At 32.4% G+C, this 17,068-nt stretch overlaps 1 protein-coding gene across 3 annotated transcripts in view; it reads left to right on the top strand.

Annotated features, from left to right (window-relative positions):
• Window positions 1–17,068, top strand: part of CSMD3 (CUB and Sushi multiple domains 3) — a 1,083,470-nt gene that overhangs the window by 125,963 nt on the left and 940,439 nt on the right. For all 3 annotated transcript variants that reach the window (XM_032609830.1, XM_032609829.1, XM_032609828.1), the window contains exon 3: window positions 12,947–13,059. In XM_032609830.1, coding sequence (XP_032465721.1) covers window positions 12,947–13,059 — 113 coding nt within the window. The remainder of the gene's footprint in view (window positions 1–12,946; window positions 13,060–17,068) is intronic.

Below are 17,068 nucleotides of genomic sequence, written 5' to 3'. Positions count from 1 at the left end.
CTGTGTGTGTGTGTTTGTGTGGTAATTGCATGTGTGATATTAACAACTGTATACTCAATAAATAAAGAGAAGTAACACCAGGTTTTTCTCATTTATCTCTTATATTAATGAGATCCAAATGGCAACATGAATTTTGCTTACTGTTAATCCAAATATGACCTTAGTAATTGCACTGCATAGAAAATACAAATGAATCAACGGACAAAGGATTAACCTTCAAAATGTATAAAAAGCTCATGCTGCTCAATATTAAAAAAGCAAGCAACCCAATCCAAAAATGGGCAGAAGATCTAAATAGACATTTCTCCAAAGAAGATATACAGATGGCCAAGAAGCACATGAAAAGATGCTCAACATCACTAATATTAGAGAAATGCAAATCTAAACTACAATGAGGTATCAGCTCACACCAGTTAGAATGGGCATCATCAGGAAGTCTACAAACAACAAATACTGGAGAGGGTGTGGAGAAAAGGGAACCCTCTTGCACTGTTGGTGGGAATGTAAATTGATACAGCCACTGTGGAGAACAGTATGGAGGTTCCTTAAAAAACTAAAAATAGAACTACCATATGACCCAGCAATCCCACTACTGGGCATATACCCAGAGGAAACCATAATTCAAAAAGACACACGCACCCCAATGTTCATTGCTGCACTATTTACAAGAGCCAGGCCATGGAAGCAACCTAAATGCCCATTGACAGACGAATAGATAAGAAAATGTGGTAAATATATACAATGGAATATTACTCAGCCATAAAAAGGAGTGCAATTGGGTCATTTGTTGAGAAGTGGATGGATCTAGAGACTATCATACAGAGTGAAGTAAGTCAGAAAGAGAAAAACAAATATCGTATATTAACGCATATATGTGGAACCTAGAAAAATGGTAGAGATGAACCCATTTGCAGGGCAGAAATTGAGACACAGATGTAGACAACAAACTTATGGACACCAAGGGGGGAAAGCAGCGGGGGGTGGGGGGGTGTGATGAATTGGGCGATTAGAATTGACATGTATACACTGATGTGCATAAAATTGATGACTAATAAGAACCTGCTGTATAAAAAAATAAATTAAAAAAAGAAAATACAGACTCCACAAAACACAGAAATTGAGAATAGAAGTGGGTTTTTCTATGGACGAGCTTGAAAAAATTGTTATACCGTGGCTAGTATTCTCCTCCCCCAAATTTTAGATAACTTAAGATGTATTTCATTGCCATAGGGCATACAAGCGAATTAGAAAAAATGCCAATTAAAATTTTGATGCACCTTAGGCAGTTAATGACTCTTCTCCTTAGATATCATTCTTCACTTTGGAGCATTCAAATTAATGACTGGATAGATCTCAAGGACAGACAGGGTTTCTAGAACTTTTTGTCAAGATAAAAGACTCTTTCAAAGCTGAGTAAGGCAAGGATTCAAGAGTATACACAATCATTTGTTGTTTATACTAGGCATGTTGCCAAAAAGAATTGAGGTGGCTTTTAGTAAAGAAACAGACTAAATTAAATCATTAAAACACGGGTCAAAACATAAAACATAAGATGTCATCATCGAGTTTAACCACTTCGTTCTATGGATTATATTTATTCAATCTTTTACAGCAAAACTATGAAAAGTTTACTTCCGTTAGCCTGTTTTCAGTAAAACAGCACTGATATCCTAAAAGTAAACTACACATGGTGTTATGTCAGTAACTAGCAATATTTCTTGTGTAACTCATTCTTCATGAACATTCATTTCTCATCTGTAAAATGGCATATCAAAAGGCCTGTTTATCTCACAGAGAGCAACTTGATGTTCTAATAAATATAAATGTTTTTCATAACTAAACATTTCATTTAGCATCCTAAAACCCTAAATAAAACTTTTAGATTAGGCATCCCAGATTAGCTCTTTTTGAATTCTTTTAGATTTGTTAATATATGTATTCTAAGGGGATCTATAGATATTCTGTATCTGTTAAAAACTAACATCTTCTGAATACACAGGCTATATCAGGCTATTTATATGCAACTCTCATAGCATCATTTCAGATATTCTTCCCAATACTCCTATTATACAGATGAGAAAAATTTCAGAAATATCAATAACTTTCACAAGATCAAAAAATTAGGTTTCCAGGGCTTCCCTGGTGGCGCAGTGGTTGGGGATCCACCTGCCGATGCGGGGGACGCGGGTTCACGCCCCGGTCCGGGAGGGTCCCTCATGCTGAGGAGCGGCTGGGCCCGTGAGCCATGGCTGCTGAGCCTGCGCGTCCGGAGCCTGTGCTCCGCAACGGGAGAGGCCACAACAGTGAGAGGCCCGCGTACCGCAAAAAAAAAAAAAAGGTTTCCAAGAGACTGAAGTTTGAATCTAAATAGGTTAGAGCACAGCTCATTGGTTACATTTATTTTTATTTTTCAATTATACCATTTTTGAATGATGGATAAGATTTACTTTAAACTAGACAACTATAGAATCAGATAACTTTTATTAACCATTTTTTTATTCTGTAATTTTACTAAATCTAAACTAAAAGGTCAAGAGAATTAAAGGGTATAAGGACCCATATTTATATCAGGATCCACTTTTTAAAAAATTACCCTTTTGCTTTTATGACATAACATACATCCAAAGGCATATATGCGTCAAAAAATGATTGTGTCAAAGAGAACTAATCTTTCATAGATGTTTCAATTTGATATTCTAAATATATCTAGAAGATATTGAGCCCTCATAGAAAAAGGATTGAATTTATCAAATAAAAAATATATAATTAAGTTCATGGTCATGTACTTTTTAGAAGACATTTTTATTGTATCTATAACTGGTATTTTTAGAAAAACATCACAAGTTAACTCTATGTACATTCAGAAATGGTATTTAACAAATCCTTAACTTACATTGATTTTATAAAGATTATAATAGTTATTTGGACCAAAGTTTGGAAGGACAAAAAATTAATTCAAAGAATTCAAGAAACAATTATTTTCTAAATAATCTTCCTAACTAAATGCAGATTTTAAAACACTAATATTAGAAAATCATAAATTTGTACATACATATATACCAAATGTAAGGACATTACAAAATCAGTGGCAAGATCTGGTAATAAAATATTATCTTCAAACTTCTATATATTAAAAATTAATACAGTATATGTATATTTCTTTAAAGATTTTCTTCTTTGAGGTATTTGTTCAAAAATAAAATTTCAGAATCTTGCCATATATGTGACACTTTTCTTGGTGGATATAAGGGCTAAAAAAATGCATAGAATATGGAAACTTGCCATGAAAGCTACCAATATATTTGTGGTTTTTTTTTTTTTTTACCTGCATGAACCAATCAGAGCAACCTCATTTCATTCATTTAAAAAACAGTGATTTCTAATTACAAAGTCAAATATTTTGGGGTGAGATGTGATCACTGGAAAATATTCAAGTAAAAAGAAAAATAATATTAATACAACCCACTGCCACAAAAGATCTATTGTTATACTGGTATTGTTTGATGTGTCAATTCATATTTCCACATGAATTTCCTATGTTCACTTTATGCTCTTTTAAAAAATATATTTTATATATAAATATGTAACTATGTAACATATAGATTATGATTACAGATATTATGATTATTAACATACAGAGTTAAAGATATTCTCAAGCTATGTTTTTGAGGGAAGAAAATGTTTTCTCCACGGGATAGTGGTTTTATAGTATTTGTGCATCTCTCAGGGTTCAGACAAGAAGGAAAGAAACTGACCTACTTAAAGTAGGAACACATTTAATAACAAGATTTCTGAATTTAAGGCTGCGGTATGAAGGTCAGAGAGAACCTTCACTAGCTTTCAAGAAATCAGAAATTTGCAGAAATTGCAGGAAAACACTAATTGCAAGCTCAGTTTTTTTGCAGCACCGAAACAATTGTTTTAAATAAGAATTCTGGTAAGCTGATGAAAAATCTTCACCTCTAACACCTGCTGAATCCAATGCACTTACCTACCAAGACATAATAATGGCTTATACTCAATTCACATTCTAAGTCTTATGGAATTGCCTTCATGGGCAAAATCTAATAGACAACTTTGCTGGCAAAGAGAGGTAGTCTAGCAAGCGTAGTTCCAAGATTCACAGGCACTTCAATACAATGGAAAGAACAGAAAAGAGTAGAAATGAATGTTAGTTGCCTACTTTTCTATCTATATCTTTACAATGTTCATAGTCACATCCATATTTATCTTATCCCTACCCATACCCTATGTATATCATTATCTATATCCATTTCCATATCTAAATCTATACCTAGCACATGTTTCTAACATTGTGAATTTGCCATCCTCACACATGATGGCTTTTTGGGAATTTTATGTTTGATAGAAGCTACAGCTCATTACTCTCAACAAATTATATAATCATTCAAATATTGCTGCAGCCATCTTTTCCTTTAATATTACAATTACTGTCATCTTGACATAACCATGAATTATGCTGTTGTACTTCATGTACCCCAATATCAATAGGGTATGCATGACTTATTCTCACAGAACAGTCATTACTTTAAAGATCTATTTGTTCCTGTGGTTTTCCCATTCATTTTGAAATTAAATAGGTTAACAGTTTGTTTCAGCTGATAATTCACTGTATATTACCTGGATCATTTTTAAGAACTGTATAACCAAAGTAAAATTGTAAGATTATTCAAATCCAAAACTCTTACTGTGAGTAATGAGAAACCACTGTGGAAATGCTGGTGTTATAATAGAATTTATCCTAGTCTTAGTATGCCACTGAGTGCAGACAAAAGGGCAATGGATTTTGAGTCATAGCACTAATGAAACTAACGTTTTATGGCTATTTCTTAGGTTCCAAAAAATAAGAATATATTAAAAAAAGAATGTGTAGAACTGAGTCACTTTGCTGTACAGCAGAGATTGGCTCAGCATTGTAAATCAACTCTACTTCAATGAAAAAAAAAAAATACACCAGACCATTCACATGAATTGTCTTACTCAACAATCACAAAATCCTGGGACTTTGGTAATGTTACCAGTTTTTAAATAAAGCTCCCTCTCTCTCTCTTTCTGCATTCCTCATGTCTGTTTTCCCTCTGTCTCACTATAAGCAGTAATATGCTAATAGCCATTTAATTTAAAACTGTGACTTTTATGTTAATTCTCTTAACTAGAGAAAGTTTGAAATATTGCAATCAGTTGATAGGTACATTAAAAATGTATATATTAAAAGAGCCCTTTGATTACATTGTTAAAGATAGTATAGATCTAGTCATTCTCCATGCTCAAGTCTCATGGAAATAATAACATCGCACTGTTAAAAGTTGATAAACACATTTAGATAATGATACAGGCATCATTTTTATCCACCAGTGTTGATGTTTTAAGGGTTTCTGTTACATTAAGCTATAAAATGGCACATTTATTGCCATTAATTTAAGAAGATCTTAAACAAACAGCCTGTTATTTAAAAAGCATATGCATTGACATTTTAAATGACTTTCTGGTAATTTAAATTTCTATCATTTTTGCATTAATTACCAAATAATTATTTTAGTACTTTTCATATTAGTCATTATATAAAGTTACAAGTTAATCATTTAATTCTCTCTGTAACTAGTTACTCATTACAGTATGAAATATCATTAATGTTTCTGAATCTTTTTAAGAGGAAATGCTTCAAGAATGTTTTCATCTATTAAAAGCAGGCATGAGAAGTGATAGGACCACTTGCTTTAAGTGTGTGAATTTTAACACATTCCACAGCTTCTGATGAATGTTTTGTGTAGTAAGTAACAAAATGCTAAAATACGATTAGGGGTGCATGCGGGATTAGGGGAAAGGTAGAATAGCGGTTATACATTAGAAACTATTAAATGTAAGATGAAAAAACAACCAACATGCTCTGCCGTCCTGTCACAAGAGAGAACTTACTGAAACAATGGCCATAAAGTAGTTCATGATGAAACATTCACCAAATACAAATGTGAAATAGAGGAAATGTTTTGAATTTTTCATGAACCTAAATGTATTAAAGGGAAATTATTGTTCTTTAATCTGAGTTTACATGCATTTTTAAGCATCAAATTTATGGTGAGAGAAAATGTTGATTGTTGTGATGTCATAAAAAAGTAGCTACATAGCAAAATTAATATATTTCAATACTTTATTGGCTACTCCTCAAATTTTAACTTTTATAAAAAATAATATCTGAAGGACATTAACATTGCATCATCTAGGACTTTCCCCTGACATTTCTGTTTGCTAATCTTATTTAGTTTTCCTAGTCAGGAAATATCTTTGCTAACCACTGGTGACCTTTGCCATAAAGGTATCAACATGTACAGGCAGTGGTTCCCCATTAATTTCCAGGCCTTTAATTCAATGACTTCATAATTATGACACAGTTTTTTACCAGCCTCAACTACTTAAAGCTATCATGTGATCATGTTTTTATCTATTTCACATATTTGTTAAGAAATTTATATGGGCATTGTGGAGAAAAAAGGATGAATTAAATATGCATTTTTGCCCTCATGGAAAAATAATTTCCCCTATGGGAAAATCATAAGGAGAGAGATAGACTGGAGTTGGAAGTTATGGGTTTATATCTTTGCTCCACTGCCTACCAGCTGTATGGATTTAAACAATTTACTAATCAATTCTGAGCTGTGATTTCTTCAATTGTAATTCAGTGAAAATAAAATTACACTCTGGTATTCTTTAAAAGGAACATAAAATGTCATTCACTATGCAAATTTATCATATGTCAATAAGAAGGGAATATAATTGATAAGGTATAAAACAATATATAAAAAACTAAATTTCACAAATATCTGAATTCCATGAAAAATATTATGCTTATCCATAAAATATTATGCTTTTACAGTACATAGAAAATGTGTTAAATTCAGGTAAAATACATGTATATTTAACTACTGTAATTTAACTCACATTGAAGATAAAATTCATATTAGTTTTACCTGGAAAATAAATGTTTAAATTATATAGTTATATCCTAAAAGATATTTCAAATAGGTATACATAAAATATATGGTCTCCCTTTAACTCTTGAGATTAATAACATGGTAAAAAGTAACTCTGAACAAGAGTCTCTAAATAGACTATTTGGATTTTCTTAACAATTGGCATTTCTTTACATTCTCATGATTCTTGAAAACACTGTTCTAAGAACAAATTTTTGGTTTGAAAAAGAAAGCATTATGATGGCTTTCACATTTTTCTGTCATTCCAGTTCATTAATTTAACCATGTTAAGAGAGCCTCTTACATGGAATGCATTGCATGAAGAACTGGTGAAAAACTATTGAGTTCCAAGCATTGACTTCAGGGAGTTTAGTGCCCAAAGGAGAAAGAGAGAAGCTTAATAAATAATCACACATAAATATTAAATTATAAAATGAAGTCTTGTAAAGAAAAGTAACTAATGGGATTCATAACTTCAAGTTTATTTTCAAATCAATCAAGTAATGTATCACGGGAGGGAGTAAAACAAGTTACTGTAAATCCTCATAATGGTACAACTATCATGAAAATAAGTTTTAAAACATACATCTTCCATCATTTACTGAAGTGAAAAAGAAAACTAAATCTTCCATTATACAACATGCCACTACATACTGAGTATTTAAGGATAACCGGAAAAAAACTTGCTTTTGATAAGTGGGAAAAATTCTTCACATTGTCCTCTATCATTTTGGAAAATTTAATGGTAAAAGGTTCTAAGTATTGCCTAAAAATATTGGATTATTTAATGTATCTGAACAAGTATAAAAATCTGAGATTGCATGTAAAATAATTTATATGTACATTAGTAGTTCAAATATTTAATATTTTGATTTAATAAATGTGCCAAAGACAATGAGAGGATAAACAGGGTGTTCACTAGAAAATGGGACAAAACAGTATGTTGTAGTCTTAGACCTGGCCCTATTTTGAACTTGATCCAGTTGTTTAATATCTCCCAGTCTCTTATGCCTTCTAATCTGAGGGTGAAATTGCATGTTTTACCTATATAGAAAGGTTTTCAAAACATTATTTTCAAATAAATGTTGCACTGATAAGCTCAGTGCCACAGTGAGTCTCAGTGAATTACAGTGGTCACTAGGTTCCATGGGACCTCTATTTTCATTTGTAGAATAAATTAATATTTTAGACACTTTTTAAAAATGTATATTTCAAAGCCCAACAGAGAGCTATGCATTGGTTTCCTACTGTTGATGCAACAAATTACTGCAAACTTAGTGGTTTGAACAACATAAATTTATTATCTTGCAGTCTGGAGAACTGAAGTCCAAAATGTATTTAAGTGGGCTGAACTCAAGGTGTCAGCAGGACTGCATCTCTTACGGAGGGTCTAGGAGAAAATCTGTTCCTTGACTTCTCCAGCTTATAGAGGCTGCTTGCCCTTCTTTGGCTTGTGTCCCTCTTCTAGCTTCATAGCCAGAAACTGCATCACTCAAACCTCTGCTTTCATTGTCACATCTCCTACTCTCTCTCTGATCCTCCTACCTTCCTTTGATAAGGACCCTTGTGAATACTCTGATCCATCCAGATAATCTAGAGTAATTTACTATTCTTAAGATTTTAACTTAATCACATCTGTAAAGTTCCTTTTGTCATACAAGGTGACATATTTAAATATTCCAGGGATTAGAGCCCAGGCAATTTTGGAAGGCCACTTTTCATAGTATAATATCATATATAACATCGTAACAGTCTGGTTATAAGGTAAATAGGTTCTCAGACTTTCTTTTGTTGCAAAATCATTTGTCCTTTTTTTTCCCTGACAATGTTTCTTATTTTTCTGAAAAAATACTCTGAGCATTTAAAGTGGGGAATACTTTATTTTTACATCTTTATATCACGAAATAATGTTGAAAAGATCTAGAAAATTATTTAACAACCAATTAGTTCCCCAATTACCCAGAAATTCTAGTACTAGGTATATTCTCAAGAGAAATATGTATAAATGCTTACAAAACATGTAACACATATTCGTAGCAGTATTATTTATAAAAGAGCCAACTGGAAAAAAAAGTCCACCAACAATAGAATGGATAAATAAATTGAAGTATATTCATAAAATGGAATCCTATAGAGCAATGAAAATTAAGTTCCATACTACTGCTATAATAATACAAAGGTAATGTTGAATCAAAGAAGCCAGAGGTAGAATAATTTTATTATATGATTTTATTTATATAAAGTTTTAAGACATGGAAAACTAATTTGTTTCATTAGGAGTTCGGGACTGCACCTAGCCTCTGATATATACCCATTATGGTAGGCAGAATAATGATTCCAGAATAATGGTTCCCTCAGAACCTGCGAATATGTTCTATCACATGGCAAAAGGAATTTTACAAATGGAATTAAGATTACAGATGTTATAATAGGAAGATATTTGAATTATCCATTCGGGCACAATCTAATTACATGAGCATTTAAAAGCAGAGGCAGAAGAGGCAGAGAACTTCTTCCAGCCTGAGCAGCAGAGGGATGAGATAGAAGGGGAAACCACAGATATCTGAAGAATGAGAAGAACTTGGGCTGCCATTGCTGACTCTGGAGATGGAGGATGGGGGCCACAAACCAAGGAATGCCTTCAATTTCTAAAAGCTGAGAATAACCCCAAGCTAACAGCCAGCAAGAAAGGAGGACCTTAATCTTACAATTTCATGAAACTGAATTCTGGCAATAGCCTGCTGAATTTGGAAGTGAAGCAGATGTAACTGCAGAGTTTCCAGAAAGCAATGCAGCCAAGCTGACACCATGATTCCATTCTTGCGAGACTCTAAGCAGAGAATCAGTTGAGTTATGCTCTGCCTAGATCCACGTAACTGTGAGATAATAATGGGTGTTGTTTAAGTTTGTGATAACTTGGATTAAGTATAGGAAAATAATATGCTTGTTCTTTATAAGAAAACTAGGCACATAATAAAAATTTACAATATCTGACCATGAAGCAAATTTGAATGAATTTCAAAGGATTAAATTCATAGAGAAAATGTTATCTGACTATAATGTAAATGAGATACACATTGGTAACAAAATATAACTAAAGTAACCCATATGTTTATAATTTAAGTGATGTATTTCTAACCATGGAACAAAGAGGAAATCACAAAGGAATATAGAAAAAAGTTTGACTAGGTCCCTTGCAGGGTATAGCTTATGCAGCAAAAAGAGGAAAATTTAAAGCTGTAAATGCTTATATACTCTAGAGAAAATTGCTATGAAAGTGTTTAAGAATGGACTTTTCTGTATTTTCTGTATGTATATATATATATATATATATATATATATTTTTTTTTTTTTTTTGCCTCACCGTGCGGTATGTGGGAATCTTAGTTCCTGACCAGGGATCGAACCCGCGCCCCTTGAAGTGGAAGCGTGGAGTCTTAACCAATGGACTTCCAGGGAAGTCCCAAGAGTGGACTTTGATAAGGATGTTGATGAAAACATACTGAACAAAGTATATATAACCCAAATGTTCATCAACAGTGAGTGAATAAATGAATTGTGGTATATTTATTGCAGTAGATTCCTATACAACAGTGGTTCTCAAAATGTGAACCATGTATCCTTGAAAGTTCTGAGACATTTTCAGGGGGTCCATGAAATCAAAATTATTTCCATAATACTATTGAGGCATTATTCACCTTTTTCTCTGTATTGGCATTTGCCCTCATGCACAAAAGTAATGCTGGGTATAAAACTGCTGGTGCATTAACACAAGTCAGTGACTTCAAACTGTACTAGTAATCATTAGTTATTGTATTCTTTACTGCCACACACTTGCAGTGCCAAAAAAAAAAAAAAAATCCAATTGTACTTAAGAATGTTCCTGCTAAAGCTATAATTAATTATGTCATTAAATGTCCACCCTGTAATACTCCTCTTTTTAATGACCTGTGCAAAAATGGAAAAAAATGAAAAAACAACAAACAAAAACCTTTCTATGCCTACTAAAATATGATGGTTGTCTGAAGGAAAAATAGCTTGAGTTATCAGCTGAACTAGCCACTTTTTTCATGGAACAAACTTTTTATTTGAAAGAATGATTAACAGATAAACTATGGTTAGTCACACTTAGCCATTTGGTATCTATTTCCCCCCTGCCCCTCTGAAAAATATGAACCTGACTTGTTACTTCAAGGAAAACAACTGACAGGATTTGCTGTCAGTGATGAAGTCTGAGTTTTCAAGTAAAAAATTAGAATTTTGGAAAACTTCAATCCACCACTGTAAGCTTTAGAGCTTCCCCAAGTTTAAAGATTTTTCTGGTGCGATCAATAGAAATAAAAATGTGAGTTTTAAATATTTTATAATGAAGTGTATTAATATTTGGAAGATCTCTCTAACTCAGTGAACCAATGTATTTCAAATGACCAATGCATGCATAATGTTGAAAAATGCATGAGTAAATACAATCTATTGCAAGGACAAGGTGAACCAAAGGATTTTAATGTTACAGAGTGCAAAAAAATTAGCTGATATGGTTTGAATTCAACATTGTAACTAGTCAAGTTTTTATGTAGTATCAAAGAAGAATAACCACTTTTACAAGCAAAAGCTATTAGAATACTCTTCCCTTTTACAACTAAATGTCTAAGTGAGATCAGGGTTCTTCATACCCATCAAACAAAATAACATATTGCAATATATTCAATAAAGAAGCAGATATGATAATCTAGCTACTTTCTACTAATGGGACAGGCATTAAAGAGATTTGCAAAAATAAAGCACAGTGTATTCTTGTCGTTTTTTGTTTTGGAAAAGATAGTTATTTAATACTAAAATATTATTTATGTCAACACATAATGGATTTATTCTAGATATTTTAAAATGATATTACTAATGCACATTTTAAAATGTTTCTCAGTTTAAACTTAAATAGCGTAAGTATTGATAGATCTAGCCCGCAATATCTTTTTGGGGTTCTTAATACATTTTTAGAGTAAGTAGGCCTGAGACAAACGAGAACTACTGCTATTCAGAAATAAAAATATTTGATAATTTCAGTACAGACTAATTCTACCTATGTAATGCTGGGCAAAAATAGCAAGTATATTAAAAAATAATATAATTCCATTGCATAAAATTCTCAATCCTTACTCTCATATTAAGAATAAAAAAATGAGAACGTTACATAAAGGCAATTCATAGAAAATTTTTAAAGTTATTCATCTTCATTAGTTTTATAAAAATTATATCCAATGAATGTGCTTTTTCTTATTTTTAATTTTTCTTTTCTGCTTTATTAAGTGTCAATTGTAAATTATATTTTATATAATCGAGCTTATTATATGCAATAATTTATTAGAAAAATAAGTAGTAAATTATGGGCAAAAATATCAGAGAAATATTTGTTATGTAAACTTATGCATTATTAACCTAAAATAATTTGCAACTATTAATTTTAATAGAACTTCCTGGAATCTGATAAAACAAAATCACTTCTCACATGTAGACATTTTACTTTCAAGATTTCATATTTAGATCACATCTCTTCCTTTAATATTAAATTTCATGAAATATTTCCCACTCATATATATTTTAAACTGTCAGGAAAATTCAACAAAAATGTCTTCTAAGTGTTATTAAAATCAACAGCTAAAATATGCACAGACCCATAATCTCATAACTTACCTCCCAAAGTTTGAATTGATCAATATTTTCATATAGATGATATATGGGATAGACATGATAAACAGTAATAGCACACACACATAAACATATTTATATATACTTATAGCAATTGCTTCCAATGAGTGACATGTTCTAATCAACATGTCATAAGTTAATTCACACCACACATACTCACAAAGCTTAGGGATTTCATAAAATGACTTCTAATACTCTTTAACTCTATTAGGAAAAATGTCTATAGCTAATAATTAATTCTGTTTATGTTTCAGGTTAACAGGATTCCATCTGCCACCACCAGTGACAAGTACCAAATCTGTGTTCTCACTACGTTTGACCAGTGATTTTGCAGTTAGTGCTCATGGATTTAAAGTATACTATGAAGGTAAGTGATGGTAATATAAAAGGACCACTGCCCAGTTCAATGTAGTAAAACCAAAATTCTCCAGGGTAAAAACAGAAGAAAAATCACCAGGACAGAAGTTATAGTTCATCCTGCTACATCAAATCTTATACCAAGATTCACTTTCTCAATAATCATCAATATATAATAAAAAGCTAGAATTAGTAGGCTTTAATGTTTCATTGCAGTGTGCCTAGACAGAGGAAAATCTTGCCCTTAAATCTTCTTAGGAGATGAGACCATGGCATCTCTATAGGTTTAAACCTTAATAAAAGGGAACAGAATCTGAGAGTAAAAGGAAACTAGGCCTGATTTGAGATTCAGGCATCACAGACTCCACCCTATTCTCCTCTGTTCTTTGCCTCTCTGCCATAAAATAAACTGGTCATTTGTGTTCTCTGCAAGTTAGAATAAAGGGTAAATTCTATTAAGAGACAAGAGTTGACATTTTTCATTTTAAACCAGTATTTCCAGTCCCACAGATCCATAATCCCTTAACCACAAAGAGGAAAATAAAGAAGCACTTGAAACTGATGTTTTTTATCTGGAAGTTTGCTACAAGCTCACTTAGTATCAAAACCTGAACTTACTGGACGTCATTTATAATCTTTATTTATCCCACATAGTGTGGGTACTCATGTTTCACTATACAATTATTGTTTCATAATTGGGTGACACCACAGGCTCTGCTGATGGTCTTAAAAATGTACAGAATCTGTATTGTTTTCCCTTTTTAAGGTGTAAAAAAATCTGAAGGTAAAAATAACCTGTTCTCAAGTGCTTCATATTGAGGTCATGTAGTTGTAATTTCTTCTCTATGTGACTTGACAATAAAATCTCACCTAGTTTAGGGAAGGGTCCCTTCCTTACCCATAGGAATAGCATAAGAGAATTAAACTCGCCTCCCCAGGTCCATATTACCGAAATGCACCACACCAGATGTAACATCATGATAAGAGATATACAAATACAGTAGCAGGGGTGGTTACTTTCTAAAGCACATAATAATTCAAAATATAATATGTTTAAAGAGCACACTAGAAAACAATCATATATAAAATAGAATTGCTTTAGTATACAGGTTAACAGTTTGCATGTGGGGAAAGTTTTAAACTGAAAGTTTCATCTAGTGCTTTCTCCCTAGGAAGAAAATACCTGCTAGCAAACTGTTGAGTAAAAATATTTTCTCTTTTATAATATTCTTAATAATGCCATATCACAGCAGTTTTGAACACTATTTTCTACCTAATACATTTCTGAACTGTCTTTCTCTAGCAGGGGAGGATGCATTCCAAGACTTATTTTCCTCCATTGTGATAGTAATAATCATTATTTTTAAGGTACTTTCACAATAGTTGAATATTTTTATCTTGGCAACTTAATTCATAGTTTAAAACACTACAAACACAAAGGTTTAATTTTAAGTGTAATTTTGGCAATATTGAAGGAGTTAGTAACACAAGTTTTCTCGTAAAGGCTCCATAATAGAAAACTTGCACTCCGTTCATCAAAGTATAAAGATATTTTAGGTTAGTTTATTCTTTCAGTGAATAGTAAGTATACTGAAATTGTAGGAACTTGGAAGATGTATTATAATATTGCCATACTTTCTGGTTTGACTGTCAAGTTTCATGAAATACTGTCAAAAATATTTTCATAGCTCTCCATTGTTTCTACATATACAACATTAAATTTCTGTCTTTTCTGCTTCAGTGAAAATGGATTCATATATCTTCATGACATTTCACTGTATGTTTGGGAGATCCTGACTTAAAATATAAGGTACTAGGCAGCTGGGTAGTACTGAGGGATTGGTCATCATCCTGCAGAACATCTTCAGGTATTGATTTGTGATGGGTATCTTCTACCATGTATATTAGTTTTCTATGGCTACCATAGCAAACAGCCAGAAATTTAGCAGCAAAACAACAAAAATATATTATCTCACAGTTCTGTAGCTGAAAAGTCCTGGTCGTCTCTGCTAGTCCTCTGCTCAGAATTTCATAAGGCTGAAATAAAAATGTCAGCTGGTTAGGCTTTTGTCAGAAGGCTCTGGAAAAGATCTATTGCCCACCATTTCTAGAGGCCTCTCTCTTCCTTGCATGTAAGACCTACATTTGTGAGCTAGCTACTGGTGAAATGAATCCTTCTCATACTTGAAATCTCTCTGATGTTCCCTTCTTAGTGCATCTCTCTACTACCTTCTTTTCCCACACATCTCTGACTTCAGCTGGAGAAATTTCTTAGCTTCTAAGGGCCTATGTCATTAGATTAGCCTTGATTATCCATGTAGACCCAATCTCCCCAAGTTAAAGTCCTTAAGCATAATTACATGTGCAAAGTCCTTTTTGCAAGGTAATATGATATACTCACAGGTTCCAGGGACTCTGGGGTGTGTGTGTGGGCATGTGGGTTAGGCTTCATTAGTCCTACCACACCATGTGCAACACTTTGTAATATTTTACAGAGGGAGGAGCTACAAGCATTTATTTATTTAACCATAGCCAATGACACTGTCAAGGCCAACTGGTAAGTATTGTGAAGTTCAGAAAACTTAGTTTGAAATTTCAAAGCCTGTCCTCTAAATTTACACCTGTGTTTTTGTTTTGTTTTGTTTTGTTTGCAGGATGAACCTAATGTCTGAATCTCATTTATTTTCATTTCATCTCCCTCCATATAATCACTTACTAATAATTATTTTCTTTATTTTTTAAAGTTTCCTGAGACTTTGTCCTTGTATACTAGAATTTATGAGATCTCTATTTATTAGTGATATTTGTGCATTTTTCTGTGCTTCTCAAATTGCCAATAGTGGACCACATGTATCAGAATCATCTGGAGAATTTGCTAAAATGTAGAATTCTTGGCCCCAACTACAATCCTGAATCAGACTGTGGGGTGAAGCCGTAGAATATGCATTGCAATTCCAATTGCAAATCCAATGTAGAATAATTGATAAATGTACGTCATCTGTGATCTTCACAGACCTTCTCTGTTGTTACAAACTTCTGCTGTCTTACTTCAGCCCATATACTTTAAAACTGTGGAGGGTGATGTCCCCGTTTCACAAATTTTGATCGAGTTTCAGAGCTCTTAACCATTTATCAGAAATGCTTTTAAACTTCTTGAAGCTGAATCTGCGAGGTGTTAAATTTCTGTGGAAAATTTTCCCCATTAATATCTAGCTGAATATATTTTTATTTTTCCTCATTATTGTCTATCATACACTTGGATTTCTTGTCAGTATTTCTCAAAATTTGTCTCATAGAACTTTGTTTTCATGTTTCTTAACATTTATAAAAACAAATGAGTAGAATAGTGTTCTGTGAAACAAGCTGGAAAAACACTAGTGTATACTAAGTTGAATAGTCATATAACCATCTTTCAAAATTTGATCAGGATAAAACTGGTACCATCTGTATTCTGTGGAGCACACAATGGAAATTCTCTTTTGTCTTTCCAGATCTGCCAAACAGAATTCAAAATATATTCTAGTTTCTGCTACAAGTTATTTTGTACAATGGACTCCTTTCACATTTTACTTTCAAGGCTACATAATCATTCTTTATAGGTGCAAGATCATAAAGATATACCATGGACTATCTTATCACTTTAGAATTGTTTATTGTAGGAAGTAATATAATGCAAGCATATAGTGGATTATATACATATTACATGTAATCATTAAATATTATTATATATTATATGAATTGGTTAGTTTAATGTCTAGGAGAATCTCAATGAATAATTTCAGTATGTATCAGTGAACCTTCAATGATCAGAAACAGACATAAAAATAAAGTCTTGAAAATCACTTCAAACTCAAGGTAGCTATTATGCCCTATTGATGTGTATGACTAAGTAATTAAGATATTACAGGGATAACAATATCAGTTTTAGCAAATTTGCTGTTCAATCATTTTCACATATTAATTAAGAAACATAAAAATTTGTTTAATAACAGTATTACTACTAGGTAACATTTATTGAG

Source organism: Phocoena sinus, chromosome 17 (assembly GCF_008692025.1).
Source record: "Phocoena sinus isolate mPhoSin1 chromosome 17, mPhoSin1.pri, whole genome shotgun sequence".
In the NCBI taxonomy this organism is placed as follows: domain Eukaryota; kingdom Metazoa; phylum Chordata; class Mammalia; order Artiodactyla; family Phocoenidae; genus Phocoena; species Phocoena sinus.
Note: the sequence above shows the minus strand (reverse complement) of the source record. Positions and strands in the feature narration are given on the sequence as shown.